The sequence below is a fragment of the Gossypium raimondii genome, chromosome 5, assembly GCF_025698545.1.
Source record: "Gossypium raimondii isolate GPD5lz chromosome 5, ASM2569854v1, whole genome shotgun sequence".
Taxonomy (NCBI): domain Eukaryota; kingdom Viridiplantae; phylum Streptophyta; class Magnoliopsida; order Malvales; family Malvaceae; genus Gossypium; species Gossypium raimondii.
Genome location: NC_068569.1, coordinates 13,226,245 through 13,245,342, shown reverse-complemented (window position 1 = coordinate 13,245,342; position 19,098 = coordinate 13,226,245). Strand labels below are relative to the sequence as shown.

The 19,098-nt window shown below is 35.9% G+C and overlaps 3 protein-coding genes across 3 annotated transcripts; 2 read left to right on the top strand and 1 right to left on the bottom strand.

Moving 5' to 3' along the window:
- Positions 1 to 726: 726 nt before the first annotated feature.
- On the top strand, positions 727 to 5,463 carry LOC105769235 (hypothetical protein). Its single transcript, XM_012589722.2, has 8 exons — positions 727 to 1,010; positions 1,117 to 1,293; positions 1,656 to 1,783; positions 1,939 to 1,996; positions 2,085 to 2,237; positions 2,477 to 2,754; positions 2,997 to 4,732; positions 4,837 to 5,463. The coding sequence occupies exons 1-8, from the start codon at positions 952 to 954 to the stop codon at positions 5,032 to 5,034; spliced, it is 2,787 nt and encodes a 928-aa protein (XP_012445176.1). The 5' UTR covers positions 727 to 951; the 3' UTR covers positions 5,035 to 5,463.
- Positions 5,464 to 6,195: 732 nt separating this feature from the next.
- On the top strand, positions 6,196 to 8,461 carry LOC105770623 (uncharacterized). Its single transcript, XM_012591902.2, has 3 exons — positions 6,196 to 6,500; positions 7,566 to 7,765; positions 7,914 to 8,461. The coding sequence occupies exons 1-3, from the start codon at positions 6,411 to 6,413 to the stop codon at positions 8,164 to 8,166; spliced, it is 543 nt and encodes a 180-aa protein (XP_012447356.1). The 5' UTR covers positions 6,196 to 6,410; the 3' UTR covers positions 8,167 to 8,461.
- A 2,800-nt stretch (positions 8,462 to 11,261) lies between these two features.
- Positions 11,262 to 13,045, bottom strand: LOC105770685 (dof zinc finger protein PBF). Its single transcript, XM_012592000.2, has one exon. It carries the CDS (start codon positions 12,750 to 12,752, stop codon positions 11,805 to 11,807), a length of 948 nt encoding a protein of 315 aa, XP_012447454.1. The 5' UTR covers positions 12,753 to 13,045; the 3' UTR covers positions 11,262 to 11,804.
- Positions 13,046 to 19,098: the final 6,053 nt, after the last annotated feature.

The following is a 19,098-nucleotide window of genomic DNA, read 5'->3' as shown; positions in this document are numbered from 1 at the left end:
CTCAACCCCACATGTACCATAAATCAATAATATAAGAGAATAATGAAGGGGGTGGGTCTTAAATCTTAATTAATAGCAAAATGTTAGAATTCCCAGACAAGGTTTGATATCTAGCTGTCTCATAGTTGGCTCCAAACAATTTTCTTCTACCTACTCACACTGCCCCAATGCCATGGTAGATCTATGCTCCAAAATAGAGGGAAATTTTCATTTCAAAAATATTTACATGGCTTTCCATGCCCGGAATGAGTTGCATAAAAATTTAATAAGTTACTATTAATTAATTCTTTTAAGAATTAAGAAGAGGGAACCTGCATTATAATGATGGCATTATAAAAAAGCAAGTCGGTGCTAACTTTTTCTTGGAAACCAATTTTGTGGCCGAAATTCTATTAACCCATCATGTGCACGAGGAAAACAAACGTATCAATTATTACAAAGAAAAAAAATAGGTTAAAATATCAGCCCACTTCACGTTCATCGAAATTTAACCCAACATGTTGCAGGTACGGATATCAACCAAGTGATGTCAAGGTTACACTTACAATCAAATCTTCCATTGGTGAAAAGTTATTGATCTTGGTAGGAGTTTAGATTGTGATTGTAAATAAAACAAAAAAGTTAGTAGTAATTTATGCGATGGATGAATTATTTGTGGGCCTTTCACGTTCCAATCAACCTTTGCATGTGCGTAGCTTCATCATCTTCCGCTGGCTTTCTATCTCTTAGCTTTCTCTTTCATTCACGCTCATTTACAGTTGTTCATCATCTTTTCAAACAAAATCTACATCTTTAACGATTCTGACCAGCACTTTCATTAATTCTTTCACTTTGCACTTTGCACTTTCCCGATAATCACCAAACCAAACCCAAAGCTTGGACTTTACTTCAAGAATATCATTAATATGCTTTCTGTTTGATTGTTTTCTTTCTTTTTCTTTTTTCCTATCAATGGATTCAGCTACTCTCCTTGATCGTGCTTTGTTTCAGCTCACTCCAACTCGAACTAGGTAATCCGCGATTTGACACTTGCACATTCTTGTAATGAAATGACTCAAGTACTGAACTGAATTGATCTTTTTATTTTTTGGCTGGGGGGGGGGGGTGTGGTTGAAGATTTGATCTGGTGCTATTCTACAAAGGAAAGAATGAGAAGCTTGCTTCTGGGCTTTTTGAACCCTTCATTTGTCACCTCAAATTTGCAAGAGATCAGATTTCCAAAGGTGGGTATTCGATTACTCTGCAGCCACCTGCTCCTGCTACACCCTGGTTCACCAAGGCTACTTTTGAGAGGTAATCTGCTACTGATTCTTTCTTCTTTCTTTTTTCAATATTGGAATTTAATTTGCAATGAATGGCATAGTTTATTGATCTGATTTCTGTTTATGTCCCATGATTCTTATCTGTACATTTAATCTTTTGATCTCTATATGTGAACAAAATAAATTTTGATGCCAGTTTTATCTCCAACACTCAAAGTCTTGGCTAATCATCAGATATCAGTTCAAGCATTTAGTCCTTTCATTTCTTGGATTATGATAAAATTAACCGGCCACTGCAATCTGATGGTGGATTCTGATAATCTATAGTTCATTAGAGGGTGGAGGCTTAGAAGAGAACCCTTTTAGACTAAAATGTTTTTGTTTGTGGTGCAGATTTGTGCGCTTTGTCAGCACACCAGCAGTTCTTGAAAGGTTTGTCACTATAGAAAGCGAAATCTTGCAAATTGAGAGATCAATTCAAGCCAACGAATTAGCTAATGCCGATGGAAAGCAGGGGGAAGGTATGCTCATTGCTCAAAGACTTAAATATTTGCTAGCACAAGTTTCCATTTTGCTCAAATCTCTTTGCTGGTTCAAAATGAGCCACTGCACATCACTTTACTTTTAACAACTGCAATTTATCTCCTAATTGATTTGTTTTTGTCGTATGGGTCAGATGCCAACGGTTATACAAAGAAGACAAATAATGGCATCATACAGGAAGAGAACTCCAAGTAACTTATTTTGAAACTAATTCATACTGCTAGTGCATTGGGTACCCATATCAATATCATTGATTCATTGGGTCATTTTGGTGATCAGGGTCCAACTTCAACGGCTACTGGAAACTCGAAAAGCCTTGCTATGGAAAGAGCAAGCAATGACTTATGCTCGTGGGCTGGTTGCTGGGTTTGCAATGGAAAATATGGAACATCTCATTTCCTTTGCAGATGCATTTGGAGCAACCAGGTTAAGGTATGCACCATTAACTATAAGTATCATGGGACTCTGCTCTACTAGTTCATTTCTAATACTTTTCCAGTTACCACACACTAAGAACTCAGTCACATCTTCATAGATCAATTCTTATTCTGTATCTGAATGTTTCTTTGAAGTGGGTCATCATCAAGTTTCAGATGCACTAAAGTTGTTTGGCTATCATAGACTAGTTCCACTTAAGCTCTGTCTTATAATTAAGCATTGATTATTTTTAGGGAAGCATGCATTAATTTCAAGGAATTATGCAAGAAAAAGCATGCGGACCGTCATTGGATGGAAGAACTAGCTGCAGTTGAGGCATGCTCACCAGCAGAACTGCCATTATTGGGAACATCTGGCATTGTGCTTGCAAATGGAATTAGCAACCCTAATCTGAGTGTCGTGCCGAGTTTCCCCATTAATGGTGCATCTAATGGTGATCATGCTCCAAATGAATCTTTGGAAGCATCAAAACCAGATTCAACCTGTGCTGGAGCTTTGGACCGCAAGAAAGGTATCTCAGAGGCTTACACCATTTTTCTTGCCTTTTCCCTTGAGTTTAACAAAATCGTAATTAAAGGTTTGCTTGACGTATTCGGTATCAACTAGGCATCCTTAAATCCTCATGAATGTAAAATTTACTTTTGGATTAGAACACACGCTAGGATGGCGAGCATATCATCTCTTATTTTCACTAGATGTGAATTTTCTTCATATTCCAATAGATAACATTTGGCTTCTCTGATGTACATGCAGATGAGAATTCACCTGCATCAGATAAGACACCATCATCAACTACCATAAAATATCAGGTGCCAGTGCAATGGCTAAATCAGATGCCACAGCATATGTATAATTTTCAAGGCCAGCTACCTCAATATCAAGGATATCCCTTCCATCCTATGCAGCCTGTACCACTTCCGTATCCGATGAATATGCAGTGGCCTCCTAATACAAACCAGAAATCATCATCCAAGCCAAAGAAGAAATCGGCAAATGGAAAACAACTTGATTATTCAGGAGAAGAAAGGGAAACAGAATCCAGTGGCTCTGACTCTGGAAGCGAGTCAGGTTCAGATGTGCAACAGGAAGATAGAAGGCAGTCATCACCAGATCCTCCATATAGGAAGAAAAACCGTAAGAAGTCATCCAGAACAGTCGTCATTCGCAATATTAACTACATCACTCCGAAGAGGAGAAGTGGAGAAAAAGATCATGTTTCGGATGGATCTTATTCTGGTGAGGACGATCTGATTGATGCAGATTCCTTAAAACAGAAAGTGGATGATGCAGTTAAGTTGCTGAAGGACTCAGGCAAGTCAAACTCAAGTAACAACAAAAGAAGAGGTGCAGACAAGAACGACCACACTGCAGAAAAATCAACCGATGGTTCTTATCAGAGTGACTCTAATGACCTTGACGTAAATGCAGCAGAGGGAGGAAAAAGAAATGGCAACTGGGATGCTCTCCAAAACCTTCTTATGAAGGGTGAGGAAAATGCAAGTGTGAATGAAGTAGAATGGAAGCAAGCTGAGGATGTTCAGGAACATTTCATAGCTAGAAACCTTGATAGTGAAATTTCTGCTACCACTCCTTTGAACTTCGAATCTCAGAAAGTTTCCATTAAGCGGGCAGATTTGGCTGATTCTTTTGTTGTGACTGAGAGAGATGAGACTAATGAAAGTAGGGTGAAGTTGGATGATTTTGTTAATGGAGAAAGATATCACCCGGTTATGAAGAAAGGGGACTGTGTAGAAGTGGATTTGTTACCTACAGAGAGATCAGCAGAATCAGGAAATAAGCTTGGTGATTTCATATCTGCTTCTGCAAATGAGTCAGCTGTAATCAGGTGTGGAAAGGAAGAAGATTGGTTTGCTGGAAACCACCATGTAAAGCCTGAAAACCAGCATTCAGCCAATGATCATATGCTTTTTAATGGCGATCGTGTTTTATCTGTTGAGAGTGATCATCTATATTCTCAGAAGAGTGTGAAAGATGTTATTGTTGATGATTCTTTCATGGTAGCAGCTCGGCCAGCAGGTGACGATCAGGATGATTCGCAATGGAAAACAGATATAAGCATGGTTGCAGATCTAACTTCACATAGCAAACCAGATGGCACAATAGATGTTTCACAAGATAAGCATAAGATAGTTGATGCTGAGCCAATTGATCTTTGCATGGTGCTTGAACGAAACCCTGGGTACGAGTCTTCCAGAGACTCCTGGACAATGGATTACCAAATCGAATTATGTTTCACAGAAACAAATAAAAGTGCAGCTAGCAAATGTGATGATGATGATGTTGAGAAAGTTCCTTCCAATCATAAGAACACCATTGCCAAGCAAAATGAAGCGAAAAAGCCAGCCAAAGAAGCAAGGTCTAAAGCTCTAAATGGACCCATTGGGAAGATCAAAGCTGAAAATGTGTCTAGGAGCAAGAAACCATCTATTGTTAGTAGGTCTGCTATTCAGAAAAGCAAGTTGGAGAAGGTAATGGTGAATATGTCTTCCAAGTACTAACCAATATGTTTTAACATGAACAGTTTCCCTTCATTTCTTAATATCTTCTAACGTTAATACATGCCTATCACCAGGAAGAAGAGATGCGAAGGAAGATGGAAGAACTACGGATCGAACGGCAGAAGAGAATTGCCGAGAGAACTGCAGCTTCGGGATATGCTTCACCTGTATCCAAGAAATCACCTGTATCCACCAAGAGTGATCAGAAGAAAAATGTTTCCAGTGCTCAAGCAAGCAACAGGATGAATTCTATCAAACTCAGAGCAACTTAAGAAAGAAGCCACAGAGACCCTTCATCTTATGAATGGTTAAAGATATGAAGATATGACACTTATTGTGGACATATTGATGCAAGCCTGAAATGCGTGGAGCCAAGGATAGTCTTACCTGTCAAATTTGGTTGGAACATGCACTGCAGATCATATAATCAAGAAGCTGATCCAGATGCCAGATTGACTACTGTATACATTGTCAATATTTTTGAGTTACACCTGCAATTCATTCCTCTATTGTTTGTTTTAATTAGTAAAATAAAACCCAATCAACATATACTGATTAGTTCTTCATATGTTTTTCTATTGCGAATGTCAAGTCATTGTCTTGGAAAAATGTTACTTTCGTGTATAATAATTTGTATACTTGAGACTTTCTATTGAGATATATGATTAATAATATATATATATATATTTAATTCACCAAAATGTTAAATTTTAGGTTAAATTCAGTCTTTAGTTATTTTAATTTGGTTATTTTTAGTCCATGTACTTCTTAAATTTTAAAATTCGATCCTTATTGAATGATAGCTTTATATTCATTGAGTTCGCTATTTCAAAACCTATGGTGACAAACATATTATCATAATGTCAGTTTGTTATTTCCATATATTACTCCTTAAAATTCAGTTAACTAATTAAAATTTGTCATTTGTGTCAATATTGAAATTTCAAAATTCAAAAATAAAGACTTAGAATGATTCAATTGGAAAATATGGACTAAACTTACAATGTCCATATAGTATAGGACTAGTAAGCGAATTAAATTGCCATTGTTTAGCTCAAAACTAAAATTTCAAAATTCATCAAGTAAAGAACTAAAATTTATAAAATAAAATATAAGATTAAATTTTATTGTTTAAACACAAATAATCTTAGCTTGGAAAATTTGGGATACAAGCTGTTCATAACGGTTGGTTTCGCTTGCCCTCAAGTTTGAAATATTAAAATTACTTTAAAATTTTCAAAAGCTATTTCTTTATATTTTATAATTAAACTAAATAAAAGTCGGACCGGACCTATTTAAATAAAATTTAGTCAAACTTGATTGGAGTTTAAAAATATTTTATTTAAAATATTAACAAATCCCAAAAAATAAGATGATTAAAAATTTAAAATAATTTCCCATGAAATTGAAATAAAGGTTCATCACGTTATTGTAGGAAAAGAGAGAATCTAGGTTGCTTTATTATTGGATCACTTTTCCCTTTGCTTAATGGCTAAAGGTAATTAATTAGTAAATTTATTTATGCTGCTGCGTAAACTAAACCCCTTCAGCTTGCTTAACGCTTTTGATTAATACTATTTTTGTGTGCGTCTTTTTGCTTCTCTGGCTCATATTTTCTCGAGATTTTCCTTCTTTGTTTGCTTGAATTATGGCTTCAACCTTGCTACTGGCTCTGGTTTTTGTGATTGATCTGATTGCTTTCGCCCTTGCTGTTGCTGCTGAGCAAAGGAGAAGTACTGTGAGTGTTCTAATTCTCCCCTTTATATTTACTAAACTGCCTTATTTTTTGTTTTCTCTTTGCCGTTTCAGTTTCGTTTCTTTGTCCTGAGATGACCATTTTTTTTAACCTGCTTTGATTTGCTAATTTCCAGAAATTTGATTAAAAACTTTAAGCCTCCCCCCCCCCCCCGGCCCCCTTATTGTATGCGAAAAGTTCTATCTTTTTGGTTCCTCGCCTTGTAAAAGAACAGATAATTTTTATATTGTTTGTCAGATCTAGAATGAATCTGCTTTAACCTGTTGGTCAGATAGGCCAAGATATTGCCATCAAATTCCTCATGTCATAGCTTCTGTGCTTCAAATATTTTTGGGTGCAAAGTGCAAACTATTTTATTTAAAAGATGGGTTAACAGATTCAGCTGTAAGTTTAAGGAGGCCTATATCCGAAGTACTGAAGAGGGAACATTGTTTTGCTGCAGTTGTTATGGAAAAAGCTTTCTCGATTAGTGATGAAAGAATATCATAGAAACATGTACAATTTGAGAACATTGCCTTTCTTTCATTTCATTTTAAATGCTTTGTTACTGCTAGTATGGCTTAATTAGAACTTCAATCGAAGAGCCGCAAAGACTCGGAACATTTTAAACCCAGATTAAGTACGCTCGTGTTCTGTTAGTGTCATGGAAATAGGTGATCACATTGAAGAATTCTCATCGTTGCTTTTCTTTATAGAAGTAGTAGCTGTTGGTGGTACGGTCATAGACTATGCTTCTTTCGACAACAGCGGAAATGTTTAGTGAAGTGGCAATGGTGTATCTGATACTTTTGTATACATGTTTATATCTGGATACATTAATGACTCTTTAATTGGGTAGTCTTTGACAATAAAATTTGCACACATTGTTTCACTAAGTTGGTTCATGGTGTTAACAAAAATACGAGTTTGTAAAAGGTAAAGGGTTTGTAAAAGGAAAAGGTATTAGAATTGCAGAGTTGTTTGTTTCAATGAATAGATTTTGGGATTAGTTTGATGTTTTACCTCAATGAAGCTTGAGTGTAACAATTTCCCGTTCTCTTTTTGCAGGCCACTGTTGGCAATAATGGGAAAGAAAGTTATTGTGTTTATGATGAGGATATTGCAACTGGTTTGGGTGTGGGTTCGTTCCTCTTCCTTCTGCTTAGTCAGATACTAATAATGGTGACAAGTCGGTGCTTATGCTGTGGGAAGGCCATGAGACCAAGTGGATCGAGAGCATGGGCAGTTGTCCTATTCATCACTTGTTGGTGTGTTTTGAGTTTTGACAATAACTTAAACAATCTTATCTTAATGGTCAAGAAGAGGCTTTGAGCATCCTGGTCAATGACAGTGTTTTTAAATTCTTTCTGTTATTGTTTCTTATCATCTAAACGATGTGTTGTATTGGTATTTCAGGTTGTTCTTTTTCATTGCGGAGGTATGTCTGCTGGCAGGGTCAGTGCGGAATGCTTATCACACCAAGTACAAGAATCTCTTAAATGATCCCCCATCTTGTGCGACATTGAGAAAGGGTGTCTTTGGCGCTGGGGCTGCATTTGCTTTCCTAACAGCTGTAGTCTCTGAGCTTTACTATGTGAGTTATTCGAAGGCTAATGATGCAACAGTTAACTACGGCAAAGACACCGGAGTGAGGATGGGAAACCTGTAGATGGATATGCTCAGAGGCAGTCATAAAATTTCATTCATTGTTGATTAGCCTTAATGTTTCTGTTGTAGACAACTTAGGTTACAGCATGTGTGTTTTAGTATACATGCGTCTTACCATGGACATGGACATGTACTTGTGTTTTTCCCACTTTACGTTGCAGGTTTCTGTCTAAGCATTTTGCATGTTGTCTAAGCGCTTAGTGTTTCGTTTTTTTTAGTATGTGAAGTGATTAGAGTGACATTTGAGAGTGTATTTTTTCAGTAATATATAGTAATCTCCATGGGAATTTATAAAAGAGTTTTTAAGGTTTTAATTTTTAAAGTGCCTAACCTTTAGTGGAAACTTGAGACTGTGTTGGAACAATGTCTGAATCTGGTATAGTCTGTAAATAACACTCAAGATGATATAAGAGGTAATATGGACTCAAATTCTTTTAGTATTTAAACGTACGGTACGATGTGAAGACTTGCTTATATGACCAATCATGAAATTGATATCAGACAGACTCTGTACATATTTTGATAGACACGATACAACTTTGTCGTCGGATACAAAAGATGTGAAAGAACAACAAATCATCAGCTAACTGAACATATTGTCAGCCAGCATTCTACAACACCCATATTCTCAATTATCAATCAAGTAGGAATTTGTTGATTTAGTCATTGCTACTCTTCCTTCAGATTCAGATGATCAAATAGTGTTACAATAGCTCAACATATATGCAAAAAGCCAACCTAGGATTCAGTTTAATGCACCCTTGATCTCTTCCGGATCAGAGTTTGAATCTCAATCAATGTTTACCACTTGCTTCTTTCTTAAACGCTTTTATTACTCTGTTTTTTTTTTTTTTTTTTGGTCGTGTTTTGGCTTTTGTGGGTCATATTTTGTCCGAGATTTTAGCTTCTGCTTTGTGGGGTTTATTTGTTTGTTTGAACAATGGCTTCAACGTTGTTACTGGCTCTGGTTTTTGGGACTTGCTGTTGCTGATGAGCAAAGGAGGAGTGGTGTGAGTTTTTCTATTTCTTCCCTTTATATTTACTAAACTGCCCTTTTTAGAATCCCTTTGCTGATTCACTTCCGTTTCTTTCCCTTGTCCTGGGATGTCCTTTTCCTTTAACCTTAGTTGACTCGCTAATTTCCAGTAATTTGATTAGCTTATTTTGTTGTTCAATTCAATTATATTATATTATGAATTTTGTTTTTTTTGCAATTATCTATAAATTTTATTTGAGTAAGTTTTATTAGCAGTCACTTAATTTTGAGTTTTTTTCTTTTTCTTTTTCATCATCCAATTATGAAAAGTTACAAAATAGTTATCTAACTATTAGTATTTTTTTTTGGTTACTGAACTGTTTTGAATTTTGGGGTGATGAAAAAGACAAAATTAAATAGTTAGATACTCATTTTAGTATTTTATTTTAATTTTAATCTACAGCATGGACAGTTGTGGTATGTTTTTAGTTTTAACAGTAACTTAAACGACCTTATCTTAGTGGTCAAGAAGAGTCACAGAGCAACCTGGTCAATGGCTGCGTTTTAATGCTTCTTGTGAGTTTCTCATCGTCTAAATAATGAGTTGCATCAGTATTTCAAGGTGTTCTTTTTCATTTCAGAGGTATACCTGCTAGCAGGGTTAGTGTTAAATAATCGCTCATCATGCGCAGCATTGAAAAAGGGTGTCTTTGGCACTGGGGTTGCATTTCTTTTCGCCGGAGTGAGGATGGGAAACTTGTAGATGGATATGCTCGGAGACAGTCGTAAGAATTCTAGATGTTTTTGTTGTAGGGTAACAACATACATGTGTCTTAAGTCTTAACCATGGACATGTACTTGCGTTTTTCCCACTATACATTACAGGTTTCTTTTATTTCTTTGACAGTGTATTTTTCACTAATATATACAGTAATTTCCATGGAAGCTTTAAAGACTTTTTCAGGTTTTGAAGTGCATGACTTTCAAAGGCGAGAAAGAGCCAGTGGAAACTTGAGACTGTATTAAACAATGTCTAAATCTGGGCATTTTCTATAAACAATTTTCCAGATGATACATGAGGAAATGTGAAAATGACTTTTTTTTTTTTTTGGTAGAATTTTGAAGTATGACGTGAAGACTTGCATATTTGACCAAAACATGAAGTTGACATCAAACAAACTATTTTCATATTTTGATAGAGACAACTAACAAATTTATAGTTGGATTGCTTAAGATTATTAAAAATCCAGTGAAGCGAAACCTCCTCACAGTATCATCTCTAAGAATAACCGATCATCATCTCGCTGATTATATTATCATCTATAATTCCACAACACCCATATTCTTAGTGGTGGCGACAAAAACAAGCGGCTTAAGACATCTAATAGCAGCAACATTGCAGCCTCCATTGCCACTAGTAACACTAGCACAACTAGCTAGTGTTGCTCTTAAAAGCTTAACTACCTCTAGTGTTAACAACTAGCTTGACTTGTGGGACCAATTTGGACTTTGGAGTTGAAAAGAGTTGGCACCACGTGATGACTGGTTAGGTGATGGATATGCCTCCAGGTTTGTGATCATCCTACTCCTATCCTAACACCCTATAGACTATAGGGTATAGTATACACATGTGATTTTGCACTTGCAGGTGGCCTCTCCCATCCCATCTGTGTCAATGATCCGCTCCAACCTGGCTCTACAAATTCCCTTCATTATTGCTGACTACAGCGACCATTAAAATCTCTTTAGATTTTACAAAAAAATTGTTATATATACCACTACATTATTAAATCATTTCAAAATTTATCAATATACAATCTAGCTATAATTATATAACACATGGATCATCATCAAGAAGGCCATGCTCCTCTAAACTCCTCCATTCCTATTATTTTCTAATTTACAAAATAACAAATAATTATCGAATTTTATCTTTTTATCTAATTTATGACAAGTACAGAATGTTGTAAATTGACATGTATGTATAGATGGCTGCTAGGTTTCATTTGGTGTGAAATTAGCGGTCACCGCCCATGAAATGTCGGGTTTTGTTGGTTTCTCTAAACATACGGGAATATCTACATTCCATCACTCATTTACTCAACACACCTAATGGAATCTAAAGAAAAATCAAACAACTTTATTTAATTCATCAATTAATTAATTATAGCGTGAAGAATATTAGGGTTCTTCCAATACCCAAACAAATCAATCTCTGATCTAATACAAAAGAAGCATCTCCCAATATTTCAACACTTTTTCCCTCACATCTCAGTTTGCCCACCATAGCTGGAATAGACCCCATTTCTGATATCTTTCTTTATGCACCCCACCACATCTCTGTCTTATCCCATTCGTATGATCAACAACAAAGCCTAGCCTAAAATTACACATTCATACATATTCTCTCGCATTATATAAGAGGTAGAGTACAAAATTTACACCGCCACCCTGAAGCTGAATTTGAAAAATGGCAGCTTCTAATAGCCTATATAGCTCATTTTTAACAGTTACAAGTTGAAAGGGGAGACTATACATATTAATGAACAATCTAAGAAAGGGAAAATAACATCCAAAGAGAAACAAAAAAAAAAAAAAAACCGTCCATTAAATAAGAAAACCAAAAACAAGAAGAGAAGGAATATATGGTTAAATGACCTTGTTCATGGTTTGATCTCAGAATCATCCCATGGCATGTTGGGATCGATAGAGACAAGTGCATCAATATCATCCCAATTCCAGTAGTTTGCTATGTCCATGTCACTGCTTCTAATAGACACATCCCATGTATGCGAAGCGGTGCCACTTGGGGTTGGCATGATGATGCTAGTGATGGTTGGATCCTCCATTGTTTCACTAGTGTAGTTATAGATACTTGAAGATTGGAATGAGGTTGATAGTGAAGTTGGGGTTGTCTCAAAAGAACTTGAGCTTGGACTTGAAAATGGAAATTGTAAGCCTTGAGTTTGAGGCAACGACAAGGTTGTTGAAGTTGAACCCAGAAACACACCATTATTGTTTATGTTGAAACTTTTTCCGTCCAAGTCTCCGCAAGTGATAGGATTCTGCAGCAACGATGAAGATGGTGGACGACCCATCACCTGAAATTGGATGCTCGATGTGTTCTTCTTCTGATCAGCAAGTGGAAGCTGAAGATCCTGCCTTTGTTGCTGCGATCGTTGGATTGCCATGAAGTTATTCAGCCTATTGTTAACCCCAGAGGTAGTTGAGCTTTTGAGGGCAACACTGGTTGTACTAGTGTTACCAATGACGGCGGAGGCAACGACGGCAGTTGTATTGCTGCTATTAGATGTCTTAAGCCGCTTGTTTTTGCGGCCACCACCAACAGGAACATTGCGGAGAGTGCCACCTTTTGTCCAGTGTCTCTTACAAGCCTTGCAAAAATGCCTAGGTTGAGACTTGTTATAGTTGTTGTAATAACAGAACTTGGTGTTGGTAGAATCACATCTCGGACACTTTAATGGCTCAGGTTGCTGGTTCTGTGGGTGCTGCCTCTTAATTGCTTTGGGTAACTCCAGAGTTTGAGCCTGCAACAAAGACTGGCTCCACCCAAGACCATCGCTAGAAACCTCTTTAGAACTCAACCCCATATCTCTATAATATCTACAACTCAAGAACAAAAATTTCTCTTTTTATGAGGATTGGATGTTTGATCATGTGAAAACCCTCAATGAAATTCTAGCCTTTAGATCTAAGAGAGATCAAGCTGAAGACAAGCAAGATGAGGAAATTCTTTCTTATAAGCCAAACAGGGTGATGTTTTGAAGAAATTGGATATTGTGGAGTGTTATTGATAAGTGTGAGGAAATCCCTAGGAAGGTGATAAGAAGTGAGCATGCTTTGAGCCTCAATCCTTAATCTAAGCTATCTCTTCAATATATGCCACCCTACCAACTATTATATCTAATATAAAGTGGCCATGCTTTGATTCTTAATTGTTATGGGATACCTATCTTTGTCGGTATTTTCTAATTTTCTAATCATGTTTCAAGGTCTTCTATAATCAATAAAATTTATGAGTTTAGAAAAGATGATAAAGATGAAAAAATTTTAACTTTTATGGTAAGAAAGCTTTGCTTGATCCTAATTACAAATAACAAAAAGGAAATTATTATTACCCAATTTTATAATTTAACTCTTTTAATCCCGACTTGGGTACTAATTTATGACAAGTCTTAAACTGACATATAGTATCAATGGTGGCTAGGGTCCATTTGGTGTCAAATGAGCAGTCACCGGGTTTTGTTGGTTTCTCGAAAAATATGGGAATATATAAGCAGCAAAGAAAATCTAAATTCAATCACTCATTTCATTTTCTGCTCCTCAAATACTCAACATAACTGATGGAACTTACAGAAAATCATCAGACACACCGAGAGCAAGGCAAACAACTTTTTAACCCAGGGGTTCATTAATTAATTATAGCGTGAAGAATATTAGGGTTCCATCTCTGATCTAATACAAAAGAAGCATCTCTTCAGTAAACGTAAATATTAAGATATTGATTCTGTGTAAAAAGTACATGGCTAGCTAGCCCTCCATGAATGGAATATGAAACAATTATTATTCCAGCAAGTTGGCCGTCGCATGAATTTGGACCATGAAAAAGCCACGTGCAAATAATTAAGCCACGAGTGAAGCATAAGTTTTTATTTTATTTTTAAGTATCTTTGTGAACATGTTAATCTAAAGTGAGAGAATGTGAATGGGGGAAATCCAACTTTTGGTCGGTTTGGTTAGGTAAAGTTGATATGTATGGGCATTTTCAACATTTTTCCAAAACGACAAAGCATGGAATGTATTTGGCACGGTATTTGAGAAAGCGACTAAGCAAGCTTAGCTTCATCATTAAACTTAATTTTTTATTTATTAATCTAATCACACATAGTCTAAGTTGTCCGCCTAAGATGTTAATACTTCATCATACCGCCACCTTTGGTATTAAAGAAAACATGATAAATTAATGTTTTTAATGTAAGATGGTGTAAGGAATGATTTGTGGGTGGGGACGTCGACGGCTCGTATGTGAAGATGATGGATGATGGGGCCTCCTTGCTGGACCACTAAACCAATCCTGGTTGGAAACATGAGGTGCGAATTTGTTGAGAATTGAATTCGTTTAGAATATTCACTGGGAGAAACAAATGGCGAGAGTAGACTACTGACCCATCATCATCACCAGCAGCCACCCATGTTAATCATGAAAACAAACTACTTAAAAGGACCAAATCCTCTGAATTTTTTTTGGTTATCGCGCGGTTTCGATCGAGAGAATCGTATTGTCTAATACCAAGAAACAGTTGGAAAGTGATGCAGGATCGCGAGAATCATCAACTTCATGGCAAGTTATTTATGATACGATGATGACCGCTATATACATATTTATTATTATTATTCGGGTTCATAATTATTCTTTTTTATAATGTTATGTATTTAACACTTTGTAAGGATAGTCATATAAAAAATACTTGACTAATAAATTAATTGATAGAAAATAGATTTTGTTTCTTTCATTTATTATATATTGGGGAAAGGAATAATATTAGTCAAAGAACCTACCAATACTGTTCAGATTAAGCAAAACTTAAGGCAGATTTCACGCGTAGAATAACTCTTTGCTTCATGGAAGATCATACATACCCTAAAGCCGGAAGTGACAAAATTTCCTATGATAATAACTTTAAAAAAAAATGAAAAAAGGGTCCAAGTTCTGTTTATTAATTTGTTCTTAGAAAAGCTTAGCAAAAATTGCAAGAGAAACCAACTTGCATTAGAATGTTTTAGCCTAGTATTTGTAATGAAAATCCCAATCCCAAATAGCAGATGCCAAGCTGACCAGTTTGACATAATAAACGATGTGATTTGTTAACTGATGGGAACCAAAGGACCAAAATTTTCAGCTTTGGGCGGCAGAAAGGGCCAAAACCAAAATCCAAGCTGTCTAACTAGTGATGTGTTGACAACATACTAATCAATAATTTAACCTATCAAACAAAGACTGATTAACTAATGACTCAAAACCCAACATTAATTAAAACACACTTCTTGGTGAGGATAATGTTTCAAGAACCGGACATTTGAGGTGACCTCTGAGGACCATTATTGCAGGATTGCTTGCATGAATTAAAGGGTTCCTTTTTTTTTAATTTTTGACTCCATAACAAGTAGGACAACGCTTATCATGATTAAAACCCTTGGTTTTTATTTCATGAATTCAACCACGGATGAAATAATAGACAGGTGATGGGCAAAAACAAAGTTGTTTGAGCCTAACCTTTCAAATCAACAATCTGTTTCATGTAAAAATAAAAACAAAAAATTCAACAAGTGCTTGTTTTGGAGATGGCAACGGTGGGTTGGTCAATGAAGAAGTTAAGGTGGGTGTAAAATAAGACCACTTGGATCCGGCCATGTCTATAGAAATATAGAATAAAAAAACCTCGCGAGACTCAACAGAGTCAAGGTAGGGTTGGACATAAAGCATCAGCTATATGCCATTATATGGGTGTGAGGACCCCAACAGGTGGGCCCCGGCCATTTCAATTTCTCCAGTGAGAGAAGTGAATTAATATAGGGCATGACTAGGGAGGTCAAGTGATGTCTGAGGATGAAAGCAAAACAAATTTATTACGTCTTATGAGTTCACCAATTTTAGACTAGCATTATTACCTATCAAGATTACTAAAAATGTTTCGAATGAAGTTATGCAAACAAAATATCCTCCTAATTTTCTTTTTCTGTTTTTGTTCTTTTCTTTCTTCTAACGGATTTCCAATCTTTTATTTATATATATTTCGAAATTTATTTTAGTACTTTGTCTAAACTCTGGATTTAGTACCTATACTTTAATTTAATCAATTTCGAATTTTGAAATTTTAGTCCTTATCCATCCAATCGCCAATTGGATCATTTTAGTGGTTATATTTTACGAATATAAAATTTTAGTCTTAATGCAAACGGCGGTTGTTAAATCTATTAACCGATTTTTTATTAATATGTGAAATTAACAAATAGACATGGCATTACATATATAATAATATGTTTGATACATCAAATTTTAAAAATAGCATAGCTTAATTTAATGAATTTAATAGTTAAGATGTGATTAGGACTAAAATTTTCAAATTGGTTAAAGAAAAGGTGATAAATGGGAAAATAAACAGTTGGCTCCTCCATGAAACTAAAAACATCCGGATTAATTTACTAATAATAATTAAATAAGTAAACGAAAACGAAATTAAGAAGATTCGTACGAATTCATTGGTCCGTAGGTAAGCAAATTGACGTTGGTTTCATGAGGTAAGCCAGTCCAGGTGCACTTGCGTGATTCGCTTCCCTTCTATTTCACCAATTAAAACCTGTGTGGTTCCTTAATGCCGAAGGTGCCGCCTTCCCAACTCATAAAGTACCGATGCATGTATATAAAACATTCATCTATTCTTCTCTTGAGGATGATATTGGTTGAATACGAATTCAAAAGATGATTCTTAATTTGTATTATCCAAAAGAAAGCAGTGAAGTGCTCCATCAATGAGATTCATCTATAATCCCCCAATTTCTACATATCCCCATTCTTCTCTCACTTGCACCTCCTTTTTCTCCATATAAGTACCCATTCCACACAAGTCTCAGAACAGCAGATTTCACTTTTAACTTTGCTAATGCCCATCGAAATTCTTCACTCCATCCACTTCCATTTTTATGAATACTGCAGAGTTGCAACATTCTGGCCATATTTTCTTTGACTAGTTTAGCACAATTTTTAAATTTAAAAAAAAAAAAGTGATTCCTGGACTCAAATCCTCTGCAACAAAGCAGACAGCTTCCATAAATATTTAAGCTCTTTGAGGTAAATTTATCCTTTTGTGGGCAACCTGTTAAAATTTGCCACCTAAGCAATTATGGAATGATTGGGAATATTAAGCGGACGCCACTCCAATTTCACTTTCTCCTTTCTCTGCTCCCATATTTTAGAGACAGATACAACTCCAAGAACAACAGCAATATCTTTAAGCTTCACCTGTTTCCCTCCCAACTTCCCACATACGACTCTGCCAAAAACATAATTTCCTTTTTATATACATATGTTTCTTATATTTGAATTTTAGTTTTTTAAAAATATCAATTAAAAACACCTAGAGATTTCTTAAATTTACTTATGGAGTCAATGTATCAGATAATTACTTTTAAATAAAAATGAGGGTTCATTGGTGCAGGTAAAGGTTCATTAGAAGATTTCATGAGAAATGGATTTAGTAGTACAAAATCTTCTACTACAAAAGTAAAGGAACTATAATTCTCCATATGATACTGAAATGAAACTCGGGGAAGCCTTCCATTGCCAGGCCATCAGCATTCCCAGAATCTTCTTCATCTTCCTCTTCCTTTCTCTTCTCATTCTTACATCAAAATACATCTCATTATTACAACCGCTAACGAACATATGGAATCACCAATGAAGTGTAGTGCCTCAAATCCTATGTACACATGCACATCCCGTAAATAATTAAAGAAGAAAAAAAAAAGAATCTTCCCTCGCAGATAGTTTGTAGCAATTGCTGTTCAAAAGATTCTGCTAATTTTAATATATAAGCAAATGAGTAAATGTTTAAAACAACTAACTATCCAACAGGGAAGTCAAACAGAAAGACCCATTATAAGATATGTGAATATGAGAGGGTTGAAACCTGGCAGATAGTTTGGAGTGCCCCTGATTTGGTTTCACCAAACTTCATTAATCATATATTTGCATTGCGGATGAGATGAGATGAGAATAGCCACATGGCTTCAAAACCTTTAAGGGCTTTTGGTATTTAATTGAAGATCATTGCTCCGTGATCAAGGACAAATTTTGGACAAGTAAGTGAGGCTAGCCTCAAGAAATGTGTTGAACCATGCAACATTATACAAGGATCTGTTAAGTCTTTCCAATAATGCACCGTCTCCCTCTCACTTGTTAGACCAGGTCAAGAATTGTCCCTTAGGTTCAATCTCCATAAGATTACAAAGCACTCCAACACTACTTAAACAATATATCACATTTCCTTTGATTGCGCCAATTTTAACAGAAATTTTTTCTATTATAGTGAGGACTTGATTAAAGTCCCACAAGCACCATTTTTCGTTCTTCGTTGTCTTACTGATGATATCAAATAATTGATTCCATACAATCTTGTTGCTATTATGATTCGGATCACCATAGCAACAAGTGTGGAAAAAACAGAAGTTTTGCACATCATTACACATAGCAAGATCGATTTTATTTTTGCCAATGGAAAGAGTATGAACAGAAAGTGAATGATCCCACAAAACAAAAATCCTCTCACTCTTCCCAACTCAAGAGCCCCCGCACAATCAACACAAAATCTTTTTCATAAGCCCATACAACTAATTCATCCACTGCCTTCTTCGTTTCATCGTAAAACTTTATATAGATTTATAAATTTGGATCCATATTTGCAGCCAGCCCATTATCAGTTAGGAGAAAGGTACCGTCCCAGGCCTTAGGCTAGAAACAAAACAAATCTGATGTACATGCTGCCCTCTAGACTAGAGAATTGGTGGAATTACAGTGTGCAACACATGACAGAAGAAAACTTATGGCCCCTTGCCGGATATGGAGGTTGGTATCGATATTTGCTGGGTTTAACAAACAGACTAACCTGTTTTCTGGCCATCATAAATTGTTAATGTAAGTTGGCAGATGTATCTCATCGGTCAGTTTCTTATGTATCTTTTGATTGCAGTGTGGAGTCGGATTGATTTACCAAATAGTTCAGATTGGTTATGCTTGGTGAAGGCTGAATTACGATACTTATCGTTAGAAGAATCATCTCTCAACCAAGTAAAACATGCTTAAATGTTAAACCATGGTTGCAGTTAGGGGTGAGTATTCGATCGAATCGAATTGAATCGAATCGAATCGAAAATTTTCGA

What these genes read in the sequence shown, in the direction of transcription:
- LOC105769235 (XM_012589722.2), top strand. Translation starts at nt 952, where the DNA reads ATGGATTCAGCTACTCTCCTTGATCGTGCTTTGTTTCAGCTCACTCCA. An exon ending in ATACAGGAAGAGAACTCCAA is followed by an intron (nt 1,997 to 2,084) that starts GTAACTTATTTT and finishes TTTGGTGATCAG; the next exon opens with GGTCCAACTTCAACGGCTAC. An exon ending in AGAAAAGCAAGTTGGAGAAG is followed by an intron (nt 4,733 to 4,836) that starts GTAATGGTGAAT and finishes GCCTATCACCAG; the next exon opens with GAAGAAGAGATGCGAAGGAA.
- LOC105770623 (XM_012591902.2), top strand. Translation starts at nt 6,411, where the DNA reads ATGGCTTCAACCTTGCTACTGGCTCTGGTTTTTGTGATTGATCTGATT. An exon ending in CTGAGCAAAGGAGAAGTACT is followed by an intron (nt 6,501 to 7,565) that starts GTGAGTGTTCTA and finishes CTCTTTTTGCAG; the next exon opens with GCCACTGTTGGCAATAATGG. An exon ending in GTCCTATTCATCACTTGTTG is followed by an intron (nt 7,766 to 7,913) that starts GTGTGTTTTGAG and finishes TTGGTATTTCAG; the next exon opens with GTTGTTCTTTTTCATTGCGG.
- LOC105770685 (XM_012592000.2), bottom strand. Translation starts at nt 12,752, where the DNA reads ATGGGGTTGAGTTCTAAAGAGGTTTCTAGCGATGGTCTTGGGTGGAGC.